This window comes from Podarcis pityusensis (assembly GCF_964106645.2).
Source record: "Podarcis pityusensis genome assembly, chromosome: 10".
NCBI classification, from domain to species: Eukaryota; Metazoa; Chordata; class Lepidosauria; order Squamata; family Lacertidae; genus Podarcis; species Podarcis pityusensis.
The window spans coordinates 10,370,657-10,396,623 of NC_138035.1; the positions used below are offsets into that span (position 1 = coordinate 10,370,657).

The 25,967-nt window shown below is 46.9% G+C and overlaps 1 protein-coding gene and 1 long non-coding RNA gene across 2 annotated transcripts in view; both read right to left on the minus strand.

The window, feature by feature from the left end:
- The window catches only part of ITIH5 (inter-alpha-trypsin inhibitor heavy chain 5), a 69,530-nt gene extending 44,861 nt beyond the window's left edge, over nt 1–24,669 (minus strand). The window contains exons 1-5 of the mRNA XM_081022729.1: nt 24,409–24,669; nt 9,018–9,062; nt 7,304–7,467; nt 4,131–4,232; nt 1,859–2,109 (exon numbers count right to left, since the gene is read on the minus strand). Of these exons, the coding sequence (XP_080878855.1) occupies nt 1,859–2,109; nt 4,131–4,232; nt 7,304–7,467; nt 9,018–9,062; nt 24,409–24,528 (682 nt within the window). The 5' untranslated portion in view covers nt 24,529–24,669. The remainder of the gene's footprint in view (nt 1–1,858; nt 2,110–4,130; nt 4,233–7,303; nt 7,468–9,017; nt 9,063–24,408) is intronic.
- Nucleotides 1–25,967, minus strand: part of LOC308486517 — a 244,170-nt gene that overhangs the window by 44,861 nt on the left and 173,342 nt on the right. The gene's annotated exons all lie outside the window — the stretch shown is intronic.

Sequence of the window (25,967 nt, forward strand, 5' to 3'; positions counted from 1 at the left end):
CCACCCTGTGAGGTTGGCAGTGCTGGATAGTAGGTAATAATAATAATAATAATAATAATAATAATAATAATAATATACCCATCTGACTGAGTTTCCCCAGCCACTCTGGGCAGCTTACAGGATATATAAAACATAGTAAAATATCAAGCATTTAAAACTTTCCAATTCTAACTGGTCAATTTTGGTTTCTCTCAGGGGGTTTTCTTCTTCTTTCAAACTTAGATTCAGTTCCATAAATTTCTGCACCCATTTCTGATTTATATGTTTATTTAAAATCTACTAATTTACTAAAATATTTGTATACCGCTGTGTCGCAAAACATTCATTGAAGTGGTTTGCAACAATAAAAACCATATAATAAAAATCACTAAAATAGTAAAAAAAACCAAAAAAAACCCCCAGACATTTAATCATTGCGGAAGGAAGTATTCTTAATTGCCTGTATACGCCTGGTGGAACAGAAAAGTTCTCAGCGAGCATTTAAAAGCTGGCACAGAAAAAACAAAAAACAGAAGGCATCCGCTGAATCTCTAATGGCAAGATATTCAACAGTACTGGGCCACTTTCTCCTAATACACAATTTTGTGTCTGCAAATTTGCAAAACACACGCAGGTCCCGCTATATGTCTGTGCAAAAATTCACTTATCCAGACACAAAAAAATTATACCCTGACCTTGCTACCTGCACAGCTGATTCAGATATCCGAACAGATGGAGCTTGCCATCTTCCTTACTGGTTTGTGCCCTGCTAGTCAACTGTGGCCACTTGTGGGCAAGACCCATGGAAAGAGGGAGCAGGAAGCGAGAACAGACAAATCAGGGAGCAGAACAGATTGGACAAACCAGTGTTTCTTTTGCCTCTCTTTTGCTGGTTGGCTGGTTGCCATTTTTGGAAGAAACCATGGTGTTGGCAGAGGTGGAGAAACCATGGATTGGAAATGCTCCCATAGGAAGCCGTCAGCCCGCTAAGCAAACCCTCAATGAATTAACAGTTTCCTGGGAACGCATTGTGTTCAGTAAGCGGGACCTGTGCGTATACATATTTTTGAGGTTTCCTTGAATTCTGATAGTGCCTCTTGCTTGCCTGGATGAAGAAACTAGTCCACTGTACAGAGGTAAAGATTGCCTCTGGCCATGCCCTCCTCTCCCAGCTGGCCCCTCAAAGATTGCCTAGAATGGAATTTGGCCCTTGGTGTGATAGCCTGGGACTCGGGCTCGGACTCAGAACCAGAGGAGTCTCAGTCCGCACTGGATCCTTTGCCTCAGGCGGCATCTGAACCTAGTCTGGGGCCTGATTCTGAAGAGTCCCAGTCTGCACAGGTTCCCCTGCAACAAACACCAGCTGGGCCGAGTCAGGGGCCTGAGCCTGCCCTGGCTCCAGATGCAGGGATGACCTCGTTGCCTTCAGCTGGGCCATCACTTACAGCTGCTCCACTACCGGTTGGGTCAGGGGAGGCTGAGGCGGCCCCTGGGTCTGGTAACCCACTGACATCTCCCGAGTTGCAGAGACTAAGGTCTGAGAGAAGGAGAGACCTGAGTACTCGCAGGAGGAGTGCTCGCCTTTGGGCGAGACAGGGAAGTGAGTCACCGGGGGATCAGGACCGGCCATTACCCCGACAAAGATAAAAGGCTGTCGGACCCTGCCCCAGGTTGCGGGAGCAACATTACTGTTTGTTAGAACCTGCCTGTGATCCTGTGCCTGACCTTGCCTGGTGTCCTACCTCGGCCCTGTCGGACTGACTCCTCGAGGAACCCTTGGATTTGGGACCAGACCGGGACCGTGTTGCTCAGGTTAACCCCCGGGCTCAGCACACTTGGCTGAAAAGCATTCCTTGCCCCCGTGTTAAGTTCTACTCACCTTCGCTGCTCCCATTGCCTCTGCTCTTGCTGTTTTGGAGAGGAAGGACTTCCAGAGAGACGATGCCCGAATTTTCAAGGATGTTCACCTCCACCCGTAACTTCCCTACCAGCTGCTGAGGCCGGATGCTGACCGTGTACTGATACTTCCCCAACCGTCTCTGCAAAAGCTCCTCATAGTGCAGCAGGAAGACGGCTTCTGTTTTCCGGGGAATTGTTCCGGAGGCTTTGAATGTCTCAACTCTGTGTTCCCTACCAGGAGAATTCGAAGGTGCAGTTAGCATGTGGGTTTCAACAGGGCGTGTATTTTCATATACTTAGCACCTCATCCCCCACAGAGGCAAAAGGGCAGAAAGGAGACTACTTTGGTCTCAAAAACCAGGAGGAGGCGGTAGCCATCAAAGCAACCACAGCTCAATGGTACAGCATCTGTTTTCTGGGCCTTCGTTGCAGTCAAACCAACAATTCATATTTTGCCAGATAGGCACATGAAGGGCTAAAGCTCACAGAGCTTTCCCGTAAAATTTGCTAGAGAGAACTCTGTGACATCACTTCCTTTGTCTGCCTTGGCAGGAAGCTGTAACACTACATCCATCCTTCCTTCCTCCCCGGGCATCTCTTTTCTTCTTCCTCATGTCTCCAAGCTGACCACATGTGCATGCCTGAGCTCTGCAGCTCAGATACCATTTTCAACACAGATTTTGTACTTTTGTAACTTAGACGGTGGGGACACGGGTGGTGCTGTGGTCTAAACCACTGAGCCTCTTGGGCTTGCCGATCAGAAGGTCGACAGTTCGAATCCCCACAATGGGGTATGCTCTCGTTGCTCAGTTCCAGCTCCTGCCAACCTAGCAGTTTGAATGCACGCCAAAAAGTGCAAGTAGATAAATAGGTACTGCTCCAGCCGGAAGGTAAATGGCGTTTCCATGCGCTGCTCTGGTGTTGGTGTTCTGTTGCACCAGAGGCGGTTTAGTCATGCTGGCCACATGACCCAGAAAAACTGTCTGCGGACAAACTCCGGCTCCCTCAGCCTGTAAAGCGAGATGAGCGCCACAACCCCAGAGTCGTCTGCGACTGGACTTAACTGTCAGGGGTACCTTTACCTTTTTAAAACTTAGATGGTAATCATAAACCTGCCTTCCTTTTGCTGCTGCTTCAATACCTAGCTTATGTAAGTAGATACTACTTTTATTTCTTCACAAAACATTTTCTGTTTGGTTATTTTTAAAGGGGAGAAAAGGGACAATAACAGGGGAAATCCAGTTTGCCATAAAATAGCCTGGATTATTGTTTCTAGAAGGTTAAATCAGGCAGAGGGCCTTCTTGGTAGTGGCGCCTGCTCTGTGGAACGCCCTCCCATCAGATGTCAAGGAAATAAACAACTATCTGAGTTTTAGAAAGCATCTGAAGGCAGCCCTGTTTAGGGAAGTGTTTAATGTTTGATGTTTTATCATGTTAATATTCTATTGGGAGCCATCCCAATGGAAGTAGCTGGGGAAACCCAGCCAGATGGGCGGGGTATAAAATATTATTATTATTATTATTATTATTAGCCTTGTTTTAGCTTCCAAGTTTAAAGCTGCAAAGGATGGTACTCTGCTGATCTCACTCATGTGAGCAAGGAAGGATAATAACTAAATAATATATCCTCTCCTAAATCCATTCCTACATATTTCGCATGCAGAAGGTCTCAGGTTTAATCCCTGACCTCTACAGGTCAGGCTGGGAATTTCCCGTCTGAAATCCACGGAGAGGTGCTGCCAGTCAGTGTAGACAATACTGAGTAGATGGACCAACGCTAATGCTATTCTAGGCTGTGTCAACAGAAGTCTAGTGCCCAGATCAAGGGAAGTAATCGTACCGCTCAATTCTGCCTTGGACAGACCCCACCTGGAGTCCTGCGTCCAATTCTGGGTACCACCATTTAATGAGGATATTGATAGGCTGGAATGTGCCTGAATCCTGCCTTGAAAGTTTTCATTGAGGCATGGTGACAAGAAGCCTCACATGCAAGCCACTCCAAACTGCAAACAGCTGGGTGGTTTCTGACGCTTTGAAACAGGGTTGCTTTTTTTAAGAAATGGAAAGAGTGAAATCCTTGCATTGCCTTATAAGTAATGATCCACCCCCTTTTTCACATTTGCATTTCCACATGAATTGACCAGGATTTCCCCTTAGAAATCTGTCCAGAGACCAGATGGGTCAAGTCCCCCATGTAAGACCTGGAACAGATCAAACTGCAGGAGGTTTGCCCCTCTCTATGCAATACCTACCCGTTATCTGTGGGTCTCGAATATCTGTTCTTTCTGTCCATGCCCCCGTACTTCTGGTCCTTCCCGATTACTTCCCCGTGGTAAACCCTCTCACCGATGACCCTGGAGCCACGAAAGAGAGAATATTAGCTGCTGAAATATACATTTATTAAAAAACCAGAAGCCTTTCTACTTGGAATAATAGGATTGGAATTGCCCAGAAAAGATGTTAGATTGATTTTGTATGCCACAACTGCAGCAAGAATTTTGTTAGCTAAAAACTGGAAATTGCAAGAAATACCAACAGTGGAGGAATGGCGTATGAAGATGATGGACTTTCTGGACCTGGTCAACCTGACTGGAAGAATCAGCAATCAGAAAGAGGAGATACATCAAGAAGATTGGAAGAAATTTAAGGACTATTTAGCTAGATATTCCAATATAACGTAAGTAAAACTATTGTAAGTACCAAATTGGCCTAGGAGTAAAATGTGTTGAATTGTATAACATTTTGGAATGAAAATATTATGAGAAAGAAAGATAGCAACTTGATTAAGTTAATTTTATTAGAAAGTGGATACAGTGGTACCTCAGGTTAAGTACTTAATTCATTCCGGAGGTCTGCACTTAACCTGAAACTGTTCTTAACCTGAAGCACCACTTTAGCTAATGGGGCCTCCAGCTGCCAGAGCCCAAGCCCGATTTCTGTTTTCATCCTGAAGCAAAGTTCTTAACCTGAAGCACTATTTCTGGGTTAGCGGAGTCTGTAACCTGAAGCGTATGTAACCCGAGGTACCACTGTATTGGAAAACTGCTACAATGAGATCTATGGAAACTCAGTTAGGGGGGATTCAAGGAAGTCATTTAACAATGAAAACTAAATTGGGCTCTCATATAGGTGTCTATATGTCTGTTTGTTTTTTTCCTTTTAATATTGCAAAAAAAAATTTATGTGTGTTTGTTGTAAATTTGGAAAACCAATAAAAAATGGGGGGGGGAGAATGTTAGCACGAAGGGGCGTAGGATCAAGTGGATTCTGCCAGCCACAGCTTTCCTTGTGGTGGTGAGAAGCACTGCGGCTCGGTGGGCATTCCAGCCTTCTTATAAAACTGTCATTTTAAAAAATCTGAAATATTTTTTCCACCAGAAAGGAGATTTTTATGACTGTTTTATAGGAAGGCTGGAATGCCCAGATGCATCGCATCTCACCATTGTGAGGATCGGCTGTGACCCATTGGCCTGTGTGCCTTCTTCGGCTGCTGTTGAGGGGCAATTTCAAACTCTCCCCACCCCAGCTTTCCCCCACTTAAGGTTCTTCACCGTCAAATAAAGGACTGTTTCTGCAAAGTAGGCCACACGGCCATGTAGCTAAGTGGTCACATTTACACCTGGGCATTCCAGCCTTCATACAAAACGCTCATCAAAATCTCCTCTCATTGGGAAAATTGGTTATTTAAGTACGGTGAGCATTTTTGAATGCCGTTATACGACTGATTCTAGCAGGAGTTCCCAAATAGAGCTGGGGGGAGGCCATTTTTGAATGCCGTTATACGACTGATTCTAGCAGGAATTCCCAAATTGAGCTGGGGGTAGGCCATGGGATACCTGGGAGGGGTGCAAAAGAAGCAATGGGGTACCAGGCAGATGTTGGAGGTGTGCTTGACTACCAGACTTTGAAAAGCAAGTAGCAATATATCATGTTCATCAGGTTTGATGAATTAAGTACACTAAATAGTTTGTATCGGATTCTGAATACAGTGGTACCTCGGGTTACATATGCTTCAGGTTACACATGCTTCAGGTTACAGACTCCGCTAACCCAGAAATAGTGCTTCAGGTTAAGAACTTTGCTTCAGGATGAGAACAGAAATCGTGCTCTGGCAGCGCAGCAGCAGCAGGAGGCCCCATTAGCTAAAGTGGTGCTTCAGGTTAAGAACAGATTCGGGTTACGGACCTCCAGAACGAATTAACTACTTAACCTGAGGTACCACTGTATTGCTGACATCCATGTGTCTCGAGAGGCAGTAGAAGGGGGTAAAGACAAACTGTTGGGGTTTTTTTATAAGATGTGCAATTACCGGTTTGAATCTTTATTGTGTTATAGTCCTTAGTGGGTCATGCAAACTGCTATTCTGAATAACATTTTTTATATGGTAGGGGGCAATTAAAAAGCAGAGACATCACCTTGTCAACAAAGGTCTGTATAGTTAAAGCTATGGTTTTCCCAGTAGTGATGTATGGAAGTGAGAGCTGGACCATAAAGAAGGCTGATCACCGAAGAATTGATGCTTTTGAATTCTGGTGCTGGAGGAGACTCTTGAGAGTCCCATGGACTGCAAGAAGATCAAACCTATCCATTCTGAAGGGAATCAGCCCTGAGTGCTCACTGGAAGGACAGATCCTGAAGCTGTGGCTCCAAGACTTTGGCCACCTCATGAGAAGAGAAAACTCCCTGGAAAAGACCCTGATGTTGGGAAAGATGGAGGGCCCAAGGAGAAGGGGGCGGCAGAGGATGAGATGGTTGGACAGTGTTCTCGAAGCTACCAGCACGAGTTTGACCAAACTGTGGGAGGCACTGGAAGACAGGAGTGCCTGGCGTGCTCTGGTCCAGGGGGTCACGAAGAGTCGGGCACGACTAAACGACTAAACAACAGGGGGCACTAGGGATGAGTTTATGGAACCAAGAGGGCAGTGGCCCAGAAAAAACCTGGGGGGAAAACTGGTTTATATAAATGCTGGAATACCCGAATGCACTACATCTCACCATGATATACAGTGGTACCTTGCCTTAAGAACAGTCCTGTTTAAGAACGATTCAGTTTACAAACTCTGCAAAACTGGAAATAGTGTCCCGGTTTGCGAACTTTACCCCGGTCTAAGAACAGAATCCGAACAGTGGAAGGGCACCGGCGGCAGGAGGCCTCATTAGGGAACGCGTGCCTTAGTTTAAGAACAGTTTCGGTTTAAGAACGGACTTCCGAAATAGATTAAGTTCGTAAACAGAGGTACCACTGTATATTAAAAGGTATTCCTACATTCTACTGCGAGATCAAATTCCAGAAATTTGGTGTGCTGGGGGTTTTTTGGGGGGGAGGGTGTGTTATCATTTCAGAAAGTGCAAATATGTCTTGTCTGTAAATGCAATGTGAATCCCTTCATTCCCAGTCACAGGCTCAGCAAAACCTCTCACCTACATGGTAAAATTGGAGATGAAGGCGGTGATGGGTATCTGCATCTCAAACTGGCCTTCCCTGGGCTCCGAGCCGCTGTTCACCAAAGTGCAGGAGACGGTCGTAAATGCATAGCGAGAAATTATTGTGGATCTCACCAAGAATTCAGACATCCGGGGCCTGGTCTCCTGTTGGAAGAGAGCAGCCACTCCTTAGCGGCATCGCAACGTGTCAATGCACCTCCAGCAATCCATTACAGCTCTCTGAGCTTTGAGTACAAACTGCTTTCATTCATAACTGACTGCCAAGCAAATCCCTGCATGAAAGACCCATAGGCAAAGGAGTGTTGGAGTCTCCTTGGGTGTGAATGGAAGTTTGTGAAAGGCGGGGAGCTCAGCTTAGCAGTTGCAAATCATTCACGAAAGGTGAAGTCAGGACGTGGCACGTTCCTCAAGATCATTGATTCCGGATGGGTGGTTCCAAACGCCACGAGCAGAAGGGCAATTGGTTTTCTACACTGCTGGAGATATCCAACTTACTCCTCTTATGTTCTGCTACCCCCGGTGGGTGTGGCATAATCACTCGTAATTATTTCCAAATGTGCATCTTCTGATAATTGCACTTTTTCAAATGGTTGTAATGTGTGTTCCTTCCCCTCCCCAGTTTTTTTTTTTTTTAACTGCTTTGAGGTTTTCTTAATAGTAAGCCAGGGATGGGGAACCTGCGATGCTCCAGGTTTTGCAAGACTACAAATCGTACAACCCCCTTGGCTCCACTGGCCATGCTGAAAGGGCTGATGGGAGTCCAGAAACATATTGAAACCCTCAGGTGTAGTACAGGTGTCTCCCCGCATGATTGTGTAGATCAGGCATCCCCAAACTCAGCCCTCCAGTTGTTTTGGGACTACAACTCCCATCATCCCTAGCTAACAGGATCAGTGGTCAGGGATGATGGGAATTGTAGTCCCAAAACATCTGGAAGGCCGAGTTTGGGATTCTTGGTGTAGATGCATACAGAAGGAAACTCCTTCTGAACTAAACAGCCAATCAGAGTGCCTCATGTCATGCTGCCTGGTTGCTAAGCAACACCTCCACCCATCTTCCCCCTTGGCTAGTTGAGTTTAACGCTAACAGGGTTAACCCTTAAGTTACAAACTGAATGATCTCTGCGGTTGCAACACAGAATATTGCCAACTTGTAACTCCGGTGCTTAAGAGCTTGCACACAGGTTACCAGCCAAGCTCAAGGTTCTTGTATTAATCTGCAAGTCTTAACAACATGACTCCAGGACATCTTGAGGACTTTATCTCCCTACCCGATCACTGAGATCCTCAGAGGGAGTCTCTGTTACTTGCACCCAATGGTTGAGATGTACAGCTTATCTCTACCAGGAGCTGTTGTGGCCCAAATTCTGTGCAACTCTCTCCCAGCCAAGATCAGACAAGCCCCCCTGTTGAACTTCAGATACTTGATGAGGACCTTTCCATTTCAGCAGGAGACTTAAGTAAGTTGCGCTTTATGTTTTCACCTGCAGTTTTTGTTTGTTTTAAGCGTCGTATTACTTTGATGGATGAGTTGATCTATGGGTTGTTGTGTGAACTGTTTTGTCACCCTCTGCGGTGAAAAGAAGTCTAGAAATATTGGGAACAAAACAAGCAAACAAACTTGCAAACTCATCCTTTCTTTTCTTGCAAGGACAACAGCTTTTTGTAGGGAAATAGTACGCACTGTGAACCTACCAATCTCTGCAGAAACCGGTTATGCCTTGGGACTCTTCGAGCAACCTGTAAAGGTAGGGACACTGTTATTCATTGTTGTTATGTACTGAGTTGAATAGGGTCCAAAATGCAGCAGTCTGATTGGTCCTAGAAAAATGTAGCAGTATGATTGGTCTGCAGGTTTCCGCAACGCAGAGTGCAGGCAGTACAGAAAATCGGGACACATCGCCCGGGTGTGTCGGGCTCGGCCCACCCGACGCCAGGCATCAGATGACCGATCCAAGAGCCCCAGGTCCCGTGGCCCAACGCACCAAGGCAACTCAACGGAGCTCACGGACTTCCAGGTATACCAGTTGCCCCACCCCAACGTAGAGAAAATTTATGTAGAGGTACAGATAGAGGGGCCCCTGTGCCGCACGGAGCTTGACACGGGTTCAACTCTATCCATAATCTCGGCAAGGACCTTAAGGAAACTATGTCCTATTGGGGGTCCCAAACTCAGGCCAGCCCCATTCACCCTCCGGGACTTCCAGAAATGTAAGGTCCTCACAATCGTGGTTTCCTTTTCAGAAAAAACAACGTAGCAGGTGCTGAAGAAAGATTTGTTGCAAGGAAATCAAGAATGTTAACAAGGTGGCCAAAAGACAGGCCAAAAAAGAGATCACACCAAGGAAGTATCATGCAGAAAGAGATCTCTGCATCTGAGATGGAGAGAAGCACAGCGTTGGAAGGGGCCACAAGAGTCATCTAGTCTAACCATCTGCAATGCAGGAATATTTTTGGCCAACGTGGGACTTGAACCCACAATCCTGGCTGGATCTAGACACACACAAAAAATGGTTTCAGGAAAATGTGTTGTAAACCTCATAATGGGAAATCACATTGCCAAAAGATGGGACTCCACAGCGCCATCTGGTGTCACAGTGTTATAACGCATTTTTTAGAAACACAAACCTAACGAAGCTGATTTCAGAATTCAAAAAGAATTTCAGAAGCAGACTTGAAAGAGAAGTTGCTGAATTACAACTTATCACTAAGCTGAAAACTATGGAGAGACCTGGTCTGAATAGAGATATTGGATTTTTGTCTCATTACATATGCTAAAGTTATTTTTGGTCATCTGCATACTATCCCTTGCTTTTTGATGTAGGACTAATTGCAGTTGTTAACAGTCGTCAGCAGGTTTTCCATATCCTTTGAGTCAATCACCCATCTCCTACTACCCTCCTGAGAAAAACCCCCACCCCACCCTCCCACTATATATAAGGGTCTGGTGACTTCTCTTTCAGTGTATCTGAACAAGCGTGCATGCACATGAAAGCTTATACCAAGAACAAACTTAGTTGGTCTAGGACTTGCCTATCAGAAGGTCGGTGGTTCGAATCCCCATGACGGGGTGAGCTCCCGTTACTCGGTCCCAGCTCCTGCCAACCTAGCAGTTCGAAAGCACGTCAAAATGCAAGTAGATAAATAGGTACCGCTCTGGCAGGAAGGTAAACGGCATTTCCGTGCGCTGCTCTGGTTCTCCAGAAACGGCTTAGTCATGCTGGCCACATGACCTGGAAGCTGTACGCCGGCTCCCTCGGCCAATAAAGCGAGATGAGCGCTGCAACCCCAGAGTCATCCAGGACTGGACCTAACGGTCAGGGGTCCCTTTAACTTTAATGTGCTACTGGACCTTTTAAAATATATTTCTAATGAAGATGAGTCACCCAAGATTAAAAGTCTCATGTTCTACCAACAGAACTATGGAATGAAGATTTCTTGCACTTCTCTGCAAGGGATGGTTGCCCCATTTCGGAATTTTTAGTTTAGAGAAAAAGTGAGTAAGAAGAAACTTAAAGGAAGTTTGCACAAATTATGCATGGCATGGAGAAAGCATAATAGCGCACGTCTTTCTCCATCTCTTATAACACTAGGACTCATGGATAGCCAATGAGGCTTGATGTTGGAAGATTCAGGACAGTGTGATAAGAATTTTAAGGCCTCAGATATATATTAAAAGTTCATAAATGTACCAACCAAGCACGTACATAGATTAGCACAGGAAGACCGACCTGAAATCAATTTGATTCCCAAACTGACCAGATGTTTTCTCTGCAAGGTCAAAGGAAAATGGAAAAGCCTCCCCATTGTCTCTTTCCTCACAAATCCTGTCTTAAGGGCACATTTATGATATGCATAGGGTGTGAGCCTGTGACCTGGCTCAGGAACTAAGTATTTATCATTACAAAAGACTGGCCAGGCTCCAAGGCAATCCAATCAAGTGACCATTAAACAGGTAACCTGGCAGACAGGAGGTAAACAAAGCACTCAGATTTCTGCTGTAGACCGCCCTTTCTGTGATGTAGGTATGATGTATCGGGGGGGTCTTGAGCTACACCCCTTCTGTGATATGCATGATGTATGGAGGGGTGGTCTTGAGCTCCAGGGCAGGGAATTTAAGATGTCTATATAAGGCCTTGCGCGCCATTGTTTGAGGTTCCTCCTCCCTCCTGCGTGTGGTGAGTGAGGACCCTGTTGCAACAGATCAATAAAGATCAGGCTTACAAGCTGCTTACAATATTCTCTGGTTGGCCTCTGTTATTTTCTCCTACCAATAGGGAACCTATGTAAAGACTCTATTATGGGCTCTTGGATACCCCATAAGGGGGGGAAAGGGGCAGATTTTTGTTTACAACAACAGCTAGAAGAAAGTCCTACTTCACGCAGCGCAGTGTGCCCAAGTCTTGCTAACAGGCCCCCTGCAGGCATCACTGAGCTCATGAGTACCACACTGGCAATCCATGGTATAGGAAAGAAATCATTTTAACTGAGAAATAAACGGTTGCGGTCACGGGCAGTTTTGTACTGATCGATTGCTTGTTTAACTGTCAAGTTCTCCTTATATTTATACACACACACGTGCGCTTGAAGGCAAACAAATTCACAGGGCAAAGCTGCGAAAATGGAATTGTGATTGTATTGCCAAGTTATCGCCGGTTGTGTCCTGGTTTGAATGCTGGAACGTGCAGCAGTCCAGCTAAGGAATGCATGGTCCTTGGCGCAAAGCCAAGCTATCCCCATAAAGTGTACACACACACACACACACACACACACACACACACAAGAGCCAGCTATGCAGGGAACCTTTTAGAATTCTGTAAGTCACGTTGCAGCCGTGCTACTGCGATCCATGCTCTGGTAAAATACAAATAAGACCCCGCTGATCTGTTATACATAGGACTATCCTTGGAACAGCCGTTGTTTCTGAGATGTTTGTTTGTTTGTTTGTTTGTTTGTTTGTTTGTTTGTTTATTGCACTTATAGCCCTCTTTTTTCTCTCGAAGGAGCTCAAGGGGAAGGGGTACATAGCTCTCCCTGTTTTATCCTCACCACAACCCTGTTGTGGCAGGGAATGAATGATTGGGCCAAGATCACCCAGAGAGCTTCATGGCCAGGTGCAGATTTGAACCCTAGTCTCCCAGGTCCTGGAGATCTATGGCTGGAGGGCGGTATACAAATTTAATAAATAATAATAGCTATAACAATTGTCCAGTGTGGTGGTAGTGGTTAAGAGCTATAGACTTGTAATCTGGGGAACCGGGTTTGCTTCCCCGCTCCTCCACATGCAGCTGCTGGGTGACCTTGGGCCAGTCACACTTCTCTGAAGTCTCTCAGCCCCACTCACCTCACAGAGTGTTTGTTGTGGGGGAGGAAGGGAAAGGAGAATGTTAGCCGCTTTGAGACTCCTTCGGGTAGTGATAAAGCGGGATATCAAATCCAAACTCTTCTTCTTCTTCCACTACGCCCAGGGCTGGACTTAGATTTGATGAGGCCCTAAGCTACTGAAGATAAAAAAGGTAAAGGTAAAGGGACCCCTGACCATTAGGTCCAGTCGTGGCCAACTCTGGGGTTGCAGCGCTCATCTCGCTTTATTGGCCGAGGGAGCCTGTATACAGCTTCCGGGTCATGTGGCCAGCATGACTAAGCTGCTTCTGGAGAACCAGAGCAGCGCACGGAAATGCCGTTTACCTTCCCGCCGGAGCGGTACCTATTTATCTACTTGCACTTTAACGTGCTTTCGAACTGCTAGGTTGGCAGGAGCAGGGACCGAGCAACAGGAGCTCACCCCGTCTCGGGGATTCGAACCGCCGGCCTTCTGATTGGCAAGTCTGAGGTTAAGAACGGACCTCCAGAACGAATTAAGTTCTTAACCTGAGGTACCACTGTACAAACTAACAAACTGCTGGCTTGCATGAGTGTTACATCTCCCACTCAGCCAACTCAGTCACCACATAGATAAGACGCTCTCCACACACAGAGTCAGGCAGTCAGGCAGGAGCAGAAGAGCAGAAGAAGAAGAGTTTGGATTTGATATCCCGCTTTATCACTACCCAAAGGAGTCTCAAAGCGGCTAACATTCTCCTTTCCCTTCCTCTCCCACAACACACACTGTGAGGTGAGTGGGGCTGAGAGACTTCAAAGAAGTGTGACTGGCCCAAGGTCACCCAGCAGCTGCATGTGGAGGAGCGGGGAAGCGAACCTGGTTCACCAGATTACAAGTCTACTGCTCCTAACTACTACACCACACTGGTTGGTTTCCACCCCTTCTTTCTCAAAAAGATCAGGAGATTCTGTCAATGGGAGGGGTGAAAATATCAACACCCACCACCTCCTGAGGGAGTCCATTCCCCTGTCCAAGAGCTCTTACTGTCATAAAGTTCTTCCTGATGAGGGTGCAATCTGAATTTCGCATATTATGTGCAATATTTCGGCAAGGAAGAAAGGATTGTGTTCAGGGAAGTGTTTCTACAGAATTCCCCTCTTAAAAGTGAGCAGTAAGCCCTTTCCCCCTTTCCCTGGTGAAAAGGAACAGGAACTTCAGGAATGTAAGGGTATATTTTGCCTCCCACCCACCCTACAATTTTCCTTGCTGTCAATTTATATCTGCTGATTTGCCTCCCAGAAATGAGATTTTTATGACTGTTTACATGGAGGCTGGAATGCCAAGTTGCTGGAGCTAAGTCACGCATTCCCCAGTGTCAAAATACACAAACAGCCTCGGTCCAGTATATCTGAAGGAGCATCTCCACCCCCATCGTTCTGCCTGGACACTGAGGTCCAGCGCTGTGGGCCTTCTGGCAGTTCCCTCACTGTGAGAAGCCAAGTTACAGGGAACCAGGCAGAGGGCCTTTTCAGTAGTGGCACCTGCCCTGTGGAACACCCTCCCACCAAACGTCAAAGAGAACAACAACTACCTGACATTTAGAAGACATCTGAAGGCAGCCCTGTTTAGGGAAGTTTTTAATGTTTGATGCATTACTGTACTGCACAGAGTGGCTGGGGAAGCCCAGTCAGATGGGCGGGGTATAAATAATATATTATTATTATTATTATTATTATTATTATTATTAGACCTCCTCTGCATCTGTTTCCACCCTTCTCTTGCAGACGCAGATTGGAAGTGATTTTGGTGCCAAGTATGGCACCTTCATTCATTTTCTTTCCAGCGATTTGACTCATTGAGGGTGTGGGGAGGGCTACCTCCATTTGTGGCTGGTGCCTATTGGAACTGGTAGGGCGGAAGGAAGGGAGCTCAACAGTAGGGGGAGCCAGAGCCAAGGGCAGGCAAAGCCGACTAGATCTAGCTTTGTCCTCATCCGCATTCCTGCTGTGTTCTACAAGTGGAACACTGAAAACCAAGGAGGAATCCAACAGCCAAGGCTAGCTTCTGAACTGGTTGTAAGAAAGAAGACTGGCAGGTGAGGACAGCCTGAGGCTGTTGGGGCACTGACCCATTTGCCCTAATGGACTACCCTCCGCTGACCATGTTTCTTCATGGTCAGCTGTCATGGATTGGCTGGAAGAATAGGAATGCTGGGAGACACCAGCTGCGGAACCCCAAGGGAAGAAAGCTCAGAGCCTGGTGGGACGACAATGTGTGGTCAGAAGGAGAAGAGGAAGCAGACTGGGAGGAGAAGGAAGCTGAAGAGGCAACAGGGCTTAGTGAGCAGGAAGAGTCTGTGGCAGAGAGCAGCCCAGAATCAGAGGCAGAAGCAGAGGTTAGAGAGGAGGGAGGCCAAGAAGCAGAAATGAGTCAGGCTGGTTAGGAAGCCAGGCTGTCTCCCCTTCCTGCAGCGACCAGCTCCCTTCCGCTGGGTCTCCCAGAACCCAAAGAGGTATGAAGAGAGCAGAGCAAAGACAGGCAAGACAAAGGAGCCTCAGATTGGAAGGAACCTGCGGAGAAGAGTTGCTGTGCTCGCTAGGCCTGGACTCCTGAGTTGTTTCTTTGAATAAAGAGAGAGAACTTCACTGGCACCATGCGAGATATTGCTGGCCTGCTCCTGACACCAGCCCTCCCAGGACTGCATGCCAAGGGTGGTCGTGACCAGAGGCAAAAGTGGAAGGAACATGTTAAGTTGTGGGTGAACATATCAGACGACACAGCGATTCTTCAAACAGCTCTTGTTTATTCACAGGCCAGAACAGAACTGGGCTGAAGGGTTCAGCCAACCTGCTTATATACAGCGCAACTACAGCGCAACTGTAACAACTTTCTGTAAATATCCAGTCACTGAACATCACTTTCAATTTCTTATTTGCATATGTGGACCTGAGTGAAAACTATCTACAGTATCCCCCTGCTGGCCCAGGGTGAGAACTTCAGTACATAACAGAACAAACATGATACCTTTGTACAGCAGGCTACATCCCAACCATGCAAAAGTCACACTCACCTCTCCATCCTCAGTCTGAGCAAGCAAGAGATATTTTCTCAGCTCCAGAACACATGCCGTTGCTGTTTTCTGTTTTTAGCTAGTTTATTTTTATTGCCCTGTGCTCTGTGATGATGTTTTTAAATGCTGTAAACTGCCAACTTGGAAGAAAGGTGGAATCTAAATATATTTATAATTATAATAATAATTGCAACCAGACCAATGCACTGGAGAAGAGATCCGAGAAGTGCTGACTAGGGCTGTGGCCCAGAGAGATGGGTGTTGCCTAGGGAAGATTCTGAGGGCCATATAGTGTGGCCTGGGGGGGCCGCATTCACACACACACACACACACACACGGCTGAAACACAACACCCTTGATCTAAAGCTTTTCTAGAATTTGAAGCAGGTATCAGGCATGTGAAAATGTACACTTGGCAAGTTATCATGCTAGTATTTCGAAGATTATATGTCAAAATATTGTTCTAAAAATGACATGCTAATAGGCTTAGAATAAAAAATGTAAGCAATAACAAAACCAATAAAGAAAGAAGGAAATAATCAGAATTTAACAAAAATAATTTGTTACAGAATGCAAGGAAAAAAGGTAGAAAGAAATATAATGAAGTCAAATTGCTGTGGAGGGAAGTAGAGGGTGGTGGGTTTTATAATTAAGTGTATGCAGCTGTTGTAATTTAGATATTATATTTTATGTGAGGGAATCATTGGGAATTCGGGTTATTGTGTATATATGTTAAGTTTCAATAAAGATTTTTGAAACAAAATGATGGGGGGGGGGAAATGATGGGGAGATAGTGCTGTGTAGTGGTTACAGTGTTGGGATATGACTTGGGAGACACAGGTTCAAATCCCTACTCAGAAATGAAACTCAGCCGAGTGACTTTGGGCCAGACACTGTTTCTCAGCCTAAACTACCTCACAGGGTTGTTGCAGAGATTTAATAAGTGGGGAGAACCATGTGCCCCACTATGAGCTTCTTGAAGAAAAAGCTATGTTTTGAATACAATAAATGCATAATGCAATAAAATGTTATTAATAAATAAAACAACTGATTGGTTCAAAATTGGGAAAGGAGTACGACAGGGTGAAAGAGGAGAGCACAAAATATGGTCTGAAGCTCAACATCAAAAAAAACGAAGATCATGGCCACTGGGCCCATCACCTCCTGGCAGATAGAAGGGGAAGAAATGGAGGCAGTGAGAGATTTTACTTTCTTGGGCTCCATGGTCACTGCAGATGGTGACAGCAGCCACGAAATTAAATGACGCCTGCTTCTTGGGAGAAAAGCAATGACAAACCTAGACAGCATTTTAAAAAGCAGAGACATCACCTTGCCAACAAAGGTCCATATAGTTAAAGCTATGGTTTTCCCAGTAGTGATGTATGGAAGTGAGAGCTGGACCATAAAAAGGCTGATCGCCGAAGAATTGATGCTTTTGAATTCTGGTGCTGGAGGAGACTCTTGAGAGTCCCATGGACTGCAAGAAGATCAAACCTATCCAATCTGAAGGGAATCGGCCCTGAGTGCTCACTGGAAGGACAGATCCTGAAGCTGCGGCTCCAATACTTTGGCCACCTCATGAGAAGAGAAGACTCCCTGGAAAAGACCCTGATGTTAGGAAAGAAGGAGGGCACAAGGAGAAGGGGACGACAGAGGACGAGATGGTTGGACAGTGTTCTGGAAGCTACCAGCATGAGTTTGACCAAACTGCGGGAGGCAGTGGAAGACAGGAGTGCCTGGCGTGCTCTGGTCCCTGGGGTCACGAAGAGTCGGACACGACTAAACGACTAAACAACAACAATAAATAAAAAATAATTCCCCAGTGAAAAACCCCAGAGGGCAGACCTGTCAGCAATTTGGCTTATGCCTGTCTGACCCAGTGGCCCTTTCTTTAGAACGTCCGAAGAAACAAGACCTGCAGAGCAGATGTGTAGAAAACGCAATTGCCGGACCGTTTTGCAGATTGCATTTCTGTCCTTGCAAAGCAATAACCCACAGGAAGGGCATGTGAGCAATTCAGCAGGCCGGGCTGACAGCTTTATAAACCTCTTGCTGGAACAGATGATGTTAACCAGCGCTACCACAACAACCCCTGGCACAAGTGTGGGCATTTGTTTATTTCTGCCCCGGGGCGGAAAAGTGAATGACGTTAATATATCCTACGGCCAAGTCATTCCTTTGCAATGTCTCCCGCCCAACTAGCAACTAAGCTGCTCTCTCAAATGTAGTTCTGCAACCCAGTTTTGATTGCAGAGAAATCCCCTGGATTTGGAAATGCTTCTCTGACTTAAATATAGAATGAACCGGGGGGAGTAAAGTCCCCTCGACTGGGCTGAGGAAACCTTTGTCCAGATTCCAAAATATTGCAAATAGGAAACAGAGTTCTGTAAAACTATTTCATGGACCTGAAACCTTTCAGATGTGGCTGGAATTTGACTCTCATCCTCCCTCCCCACTGACCAGGCTGGCTGGAGACGATGGGAGTTGGAGTCCAACAACGTGGGGATATAAGAACATAAGGAGAGTCTGCAGGATGAGGCCAATGGCCCCATCTAGTCCAGCATCCTTTCCTCACAGCAGCCAGACAGATGTCTGTGGGAAGCCCGCAAGCAGGATTCGAACACAAGACCCCTCTCGCCTCCTGTGGTTTCCAGCAACTGGTATTCAGAAGCACTACTTTAAAGCCCTATGTGGCCTAGGATCCTTGTACCTACAGGACCGCCTGGTATGCCCCGCAGAGGACCTTAAGGTCCACAAATGACAACATTTTGGAGGTCCCAGGTTGCAAGGTGGTTAGGTTGGTTTCCAACTAGGGCCAGGGCCTTTTCAGTACTGGCCCCGACTTGGTGGAATGCTCTGTCATAAGAAACTAGGGCCCTGCAGGACTTGACATCTTTCCGCAGGGCCTGCAAGACAGAGCTGTTCCGCCTGGCCTTTGGTTTGGACTCAGTCTGACCCTTATGTTTCCTTCCCCTTATGGTTTTGATCTATGGGCTACTTTTAAAATGAGGCTGCATTTTAAACTGCATTTTAACCTGTATCTTAAATTGGTTTCCCCACCTCCCCTATTATGTTTTTATTGTGATTTTACTGGTGTTAGCCGCCCTGAGCCTGGCTCTGGCCGGGGAGGGCGAGGTATAAATATTATTATTACTACTACTACTACTACTACTACTACTACTACAGTGGAGGCAGGGCAGAGCCATTGTGGCAAATAACCATTGGTAGCTCTTTCTTCCATGACTTTGTCTAATCCTGTTTTAAAGCTATCCAGGTTGGTCCTGTGGAAGAGGGTTCCATAGTTTCGGTTCCTCGTCTTTGATGAATACCCTGTAAACAACTTTAGTTACATTAACTGTACCCCAAAGGCACTTCCGCCCTGCAGAGGAGGTGGAGTTGTGGGCTTCACGGCCCCACCACGCGTGCGGTGGCTGGAGCCCAGCCCCTGCACGATTGGGGGAATCCCTGGCCGCGTCACCTCCTGGCCAGCCAATCGGCTGGCTCTGGGGGCGTGGCCTGCCCTATGTAATGCAGGCGTGGCCGGGGATCTCCCTCTTTTCCTGCCTACCAGCTGTTCTGGTTTCCCCCACCCTCCCGCCCTATAAGGTTTTCGTTCCTTGACCTTGCTATGGACCTCGGTTGGTCGCCGTCGAGGGGCCTGGTAAGAATTTTTCCACTTGGCAAACTGGCAGCAGCCACTTGGTTTTCACCTACCTCGTAGCAAATCGTCACAACTTTCTTGGTATTGGCGGTTAGGCATTGGTATTGTTCTGTAGATGGAAGAGGGGAGGTAGCGCCATCACCTGCCCCACATATTGAAGGGTAGCCCGATAAAGGATTCCAGGGGGCGTGGCCCTGCCCGAAGCCTATGGAGGCGAGGGCCTAAGGCACAACCCCTAGCGGTGACCCCGGGGGAGTTCCTAGTTGATGTGCATCAGCAGGACTCCCCCTACTGGTGGTTAACCCTTCCCGGTCTTCAAGCGGACGGGCTCAAGCCGGATATAGTCGGTTAGGACCAATGCCTAAGCCAATACCGCTCATCACCTGTAACCAATAAAGTTGTGGCTTTATTTAGCCCATTAACCTTAATAATTGTGTCCGGTGGGGGGCGGTGCGGTGTTAGGATATAGTTTCATTCCACCTTAAAAGGGTCAGGCATGATTGTTGTGTATCACATGCCTGTTTACTCCCAGCACTGTCCGCTGGGTACTTCCGTTTGTATATAGCTTTTGTATTCTGGCTGTTTTCCTGGACACAGAGGCAAGCAGTCATGTTTTTCCTTTGTTCTGAACTACGTTGAATAAAGCTGTAAATATGCTCTCCTGTCTGCATCTTTCGTTGTGGAGACTTACACTGTGCTGAAAGGGTGTCCACGGGTCTTGGAATGTCTTGGAGGCTCGTGTCGCTAATTGACTGATGCTGTTCCACGGGAGACCGGTGATCGTCCGGAGACAACTTGGGGGCCTGCCTGATGCCTCCGTCTCCCTGGCAGTATCCCAACAACAGGTTATGGGCCCAGATTCACGACTCTTACAAGAGAGTAAAACTGCTGAAGACTGCGAGAGGTATGTGGAACTCGCCACGCAAATGGTATGAAACTATTCAGGTAATGTTGGCTCTTCCTGCAAAATGCAACGAGTGCTTCACTGCCACCATTATTCCTTCTGTTTCCAGTGTCCAAGCATGAGTGCTGTTGGTCATGTAAACAAAATTGCTGTTCTCTCTCATACACACACACCGGGGAGTATTCGTATGCTGGGGAACACCCCAAAATTTTCACAACTACAAAAAAATGGGAGACAGATGCCACATAACCCTCACTCTCCGAGGTTGTAAGAAATTGATCATTTAGTGGGGCAGCTTATTGACTTTGGAACTCCCTGCCTATTGACAACAGCATACATCAAGAGACATCTTATTTCTCTCTCAGGGCTACCGTTTCCAGAGTGGTTTAACAATAAATCCTTCTTTCCCAGGGAACTCTGGGAATCAAAGCTCTGTAAGGGGACCAGGGGCTTCTTAGTACCCTCAACAAACTACAGCTCCCAGAATCCTTTGGGGCAAGACACGGCTGTTTAAAGCGACATGCTAATGCTTTAAATGCATGAATGTGGCCCAGGGCTGGTTTAATGATAATGAGTTGTTAAGAAAAGGAAGTAGGAGGAGCCTTGAAGTTGCCTATTGACAGCAAGCCTCTGGACGACAAATTCAGAGGCACATCTTTCACCCGCTATGGTGAAATGCATTCTGTTTCCACTGCAGTTATAGAATATTTTATTCAGTTCGTAACCCGCCCTTCCTCCCAAGGGAATCGAGGGTGGCAAACACATCAATTGCAATATCATTAACAACATTTTAAAAAGAAGGTTAAATGCGATCATATTTTCTCAGTCCGTGATTTCAGGCTTGTCAGGGGCAGTAACTTCCAGTCACCAAATGCCTGGAGTAAACAGGGATGTTTTTTGAATTCACTCCTGAAAGTCAATAATGAAGGATGGAGACACACCTCACGAGGGAGGGCATTCCACGAATGGGGAGCCACCACTGAAAAGGCCCTGTCATGGCTCGGATGTCAACTGAGCAAAGTAGAACAATGGGTCTACTTGGATATCATACCCTAGATGTTAGCCAGATGTCACCCACAGCCATTGACGCCAAATGTGCATTGATAAATATAAATTAGGGTGTGCAAAATGTATGCAGACCTATGCCTTCTTCCTGCGACCAGTTCCTTCTTTTTTGGTGATGTGTAAGTGGCTGCCTTAGGGACGCAGGTGGCGCTGTGGGTTAAACCACAGAGCCTAGGGCTTGCCGTTCAGAAGGTCGGCGGTTCGAATCCCCGCGATGGGGTGAGCTCCTGTTGCTCGGTCCCTGCTCCTGCCAACCTAGCAGTAACGAAAGCACGTCAAAGTGCAAGTAGATAAAAAGGTACCGCTCCGGCAGGAAGGTAAACAGCGTTTCCGTGCGCTCCTCTGGTTCGCCAAAAGCGGCTTAGTCCTGCTGGCCACATGACCCGGAAGCTGTACGCCGGCTCCCTTGGCCAATAAAGCGAGATGAGTGCCGCAACCCCAGAGTCGGCCATGACTGGACCTAATGGTCAGCGGTCCCTTTACCTTTAAGTGGCTGCCTTAAGCTGCCAGGTGGGGGAGGATAAGGCTTGCTTAACCTTTACCCAGCCTGCTGCTGTTCAAGCCCTCTTTTCAGCTGTTGCCCCAAATGGAGTCGTCCCCCAACCCCTCACGAAAGACGCATAGGTAAAACACATTGAAAACTGCCCCTGTGGCCAGTGGCAGAATTGCAGAGGGAAAGTAGTGGGCATGGAAAGGGTTAAGCCTGTGGTGGGCAACCTGCAGGTGGGCCCTCCAGATGCTACTGGACTCCAACTCCCATCTTCCCCTGCCTGTTGCCCTTGATGGCTGGGGCTGATGGGACTTGGTGTCCAATAGCCTCCGGAGAACCTGCATCTAACCTCCAGATCACCTATTCCCCCCCCCCCCCAACACTGTAAAAGTTCCTATTTCCTTTTGTTCTGCGTGTTTGCCTCTCACCTGCCGTCCAACCCAGGATTTCCTAGTGAATTCCTCAGGCTTGTTTAGTTAGGTGTTCCTGCGGTGTAAAGGACAACACGCCACTCGCTTTGCACAAGATCCCAAACAAAACACAGAGAATCTATGGAAGCTGAGAAAACAACCCGTGGATACCAGAAATAGCACCTTGAAATTGTCCGAAGGGGCGAGGTGCAACCCCAAGATGGACGAAGGGATATTTGAGCATTCTGACCTTGGCTTCTGAGAGAGTTGGGAATGGAAGGAAAGCCTTCCTAGATCAGACCAAAGGTCTATTTACAGTAAAGTCCTATGTCTACCTGGGAGAAAGTCTCATCAGGATGAGTGGGCCTTACTCTCGAGTAAGTGTGAATAGGATCGCAGCTGAAGCCTAGTATTCTGATGAGCCAGATTGATTGAAATTCCAAAATGTCCATCATCAGGATGGGTTGCAGGGCAATATACAGCAAACCCCCCCCCCAAAAAAGAATCACAGTATAATAGATGAGTTTGGATTTGATATCCCGCTTTATCACTACCCGAAGGAGTCTCAAAGCAGCTAACAATCTCCTTCCCTTCCTCGCCCACAACAAACACTCTGTGAGGTGAGTGGGGCTGAGAGACTTCAGAGAAGTGTGACTGGTCCAAGGTCACCCAGCAGCTGCATGTGGAGGAACGGGGAATCGAACCCCGTCCACCAGATTACGAGTCTACTGCTCTTAACCATTACACCACACTGGCTCAGATATCTCAGTTATCCTTCAGCACAGAATAAAACTGAGAGGCAAGGAAACTATATTAAGCAAGCAGAGAGGGCTACAGGAAGCATCCAAGCCGGGTGATGAACATCTTCTGTTGTTTGTCCTCAGTACCAAGGTATACTGCAGTTGAAAAGGGAGGTTCTAGTTAGCTACCTGGGGTGGCATCATTCATGTTTAAGCAGGGCTGTCAAATCCAGCCTTCAAGAATGGGGTCCTCCTGCACCTTAAGTGTGCATATTGGTTTATTTATTTGCCAGGTGTGACTATCACCCCTCCAAAGTTAGGGTTTTCTTTAGCTGAGATTCCTGCATTGCAGGGGGTTGGACTAGATGATCCTCAGAGGTCCCTTCCAACTCTACAATTCTATGGTTCTGTGAAAGAACCATATGGACTGTCTCGCCAGAGTTGTGCATGCTCTGGTTATCTCTCGCTTGGACTACTGCAATGCGCTCTACGTGGGGCTGCCTTTGAAGGTGACTCGGAAACTACAACTAATCCAGAATGCGGCAGCTAGACTGGTGACTGGGAGCGGCTACCGAGACCACATAACACAAGTCCTGAAATATCTACATTGGCTCCCAGTATGTTTCCGAGCACAATTCAAAGTGTTGGTGTTGAACTTTAAAGCCCTAAACGGCCTCGGTCCAGTATATCTGAATAATCCACCCCCACTGTTCTGCCCGGACACTGAGGTCCAGCTCTGAGGGTCTTCTGGTGGTTCCCTCGCTGCGAGAAGCCAAGTTACAGGGAACCAGGCAGAGGGCCTTCTCGGTAGTGGCCCCCGCCCTGTGGAATGCCCTCCTGTCAGATGTCAAAGAGAAAAACAACTACCAGACTTCTAAGACATCTGAAGGCAGCCCTGTTTAGGGAAGCTTTTAATGTTTAATAGACTATTGTATTTTAATATTTTGTTGGCAGCTGCCTAGAGTGGTTGGGGAAACCCAGCCAGATGGGCGTGGATACAAATAATCTATTATTATTATTATTATATTACTATAAAGCGCTGCAAGAAATGGGAGCAGCTGGCTGCATTTCTCGTAGAACTCTTATTTATATGATAAGGAAACCCTTTTAGAGTCTAAACTTGCCAACTCTGCATATAAGGGGCGATTGCGAAGGTCTTTTCTTTAATTAAGCTTGCCACTTTAAAAAATAATTCAGCTACCCCACCCTTTCATTTTAACAGCAGCTGGACACGCAGGAAGAAAACCAGCGAACCTATACCCACTGGGCTAAGAGAAAAGCTTTGCTTGCTAAATTATGTCGGATTGCTCCTCAAGTCACAAGAGCTGAGCTCCACACACCCTTTTGGCCACAGACCCACAGCAATAATAAAACCATTATTATTATTATTATTATTATTATTATTATTATTATTAGCTCTTACATTGTCAATGAGGCTGTAATCCAAAATCTCAGCTTCTTCTAGGTCCCTGGCTAGGAGTTCAGGATCTTGCTGTGCAGAAACGGCCGAGAGATGACAGCAAAGCCATACCAGCCAGATCATGGTGGAAAACACAAGCCAAAATTAGAGGAACTGGGTGGGAAAAGATGGGAAAGTTGTGGAGGGGGGGAGGTATTTGCTGCGGCTTCAGCCTGCCGCTCACTGAGATGGGGAAAGCATCTGACAGCAGTCTGCTTGGCTGCTCGCCTCGCCCTACTCTCCTCCCCTGGACCCAGCCCCTCTGCCAGAGTTCATAGCCAAGCCCGGGGTTTCCTCGCTCAAGTTTAATTTACCAGAAAGGGAAACACAAGCTGATCTTGCTGGATTTCCTGATAAAGTCTAGTTGCTCAGAAGCACCGCTTGCTTCGGCCAAGGTTCTGGGTTTCATTTCTTGCAGATTCAGCTCAGTTAGGGAGAAGGGAGGGGGTGGGATTCGATTCAGTTTGCATTTAAAGGTGAGCCCACTTGTCCTGCACTTTCCTAAAGAGTGCACGAGCCGAAAACAAGGCTGCCCACCAAAATCCACGCTGTTCCCAATTTTGCAATGCAAAGGAATGTGCGCAGGAATGCATATACGGTGCATACACACAAGTGGCTATATTGTTTACAATGGCGCACGAATGTGCATTGTCTTGCAGGGAACGGCTTGCAAAGATGTGCAAAGCGGAATTCAAACAGATGTTTGTGTAGCATTGTGTGAATTTTCATAGTGGCTTTTTAAAAACTGGCGGGGAAGTGTGGAAAGCTGGATTTGGGGGGGGGGATGAGAAACTGGTATTGACAGATTTTCTCATCCCTGGTCCCAGATGTGCTCATGTCCTGCTTTCGGGCTTCCCTCAAACATCCGGTTGGGCCCTGTAAGACCCAGATGCTGGCCTGATCCTCCAAGGCTCTTTATCTGTGCTCCCAGCATCAGGCTGAAAGCTCTGGGTGATGTAAAGTAAGGCAAAGGTGGTGCCTTGGTGCATGTGAAGAGTGCTGTTATCGGTTTCTTCGCCCTGGGATTACAGGCCACAGCTTCCAGCAGAACTGAGCCCCACCACCTATCCCCATGGAAATAACTAGGCAGCCTTCTGCAGGAATTAATTGTGGGAAACTCGGCAGGTCCTAGCCTCTCTCTTCTTCCACATCCACCAAAAGTAGCTGAAGGAAAGGAAGCTTTCTGCATTGTCGGCTCAGAGGAGGACTGGTGTATCACGACAACTGTTATGTACTGAAGTTCTCACCCTGGGCCAGCAGGGGGATACTGTAGATAGTTTTCACTCAGGTCCACATATGCAAATAAGGAATTGAAAGTGATGTTCAGTGATTGGATAGTTACAGAAAGTTGTTACTGTTGCGTTGTAGTGGAACTCTATATAAGCAGGCTGGCGGAACCCTTCAGTTCAGTTCTGTTCTGGGTCTGTGAATAAACAAGAGCTGTTTGAAGAATCGCTGTGTCGTCTGATGTGTTCATCCACAACTTAACAACAACCAATTGTCACGTTCCCCTAGAAACATAG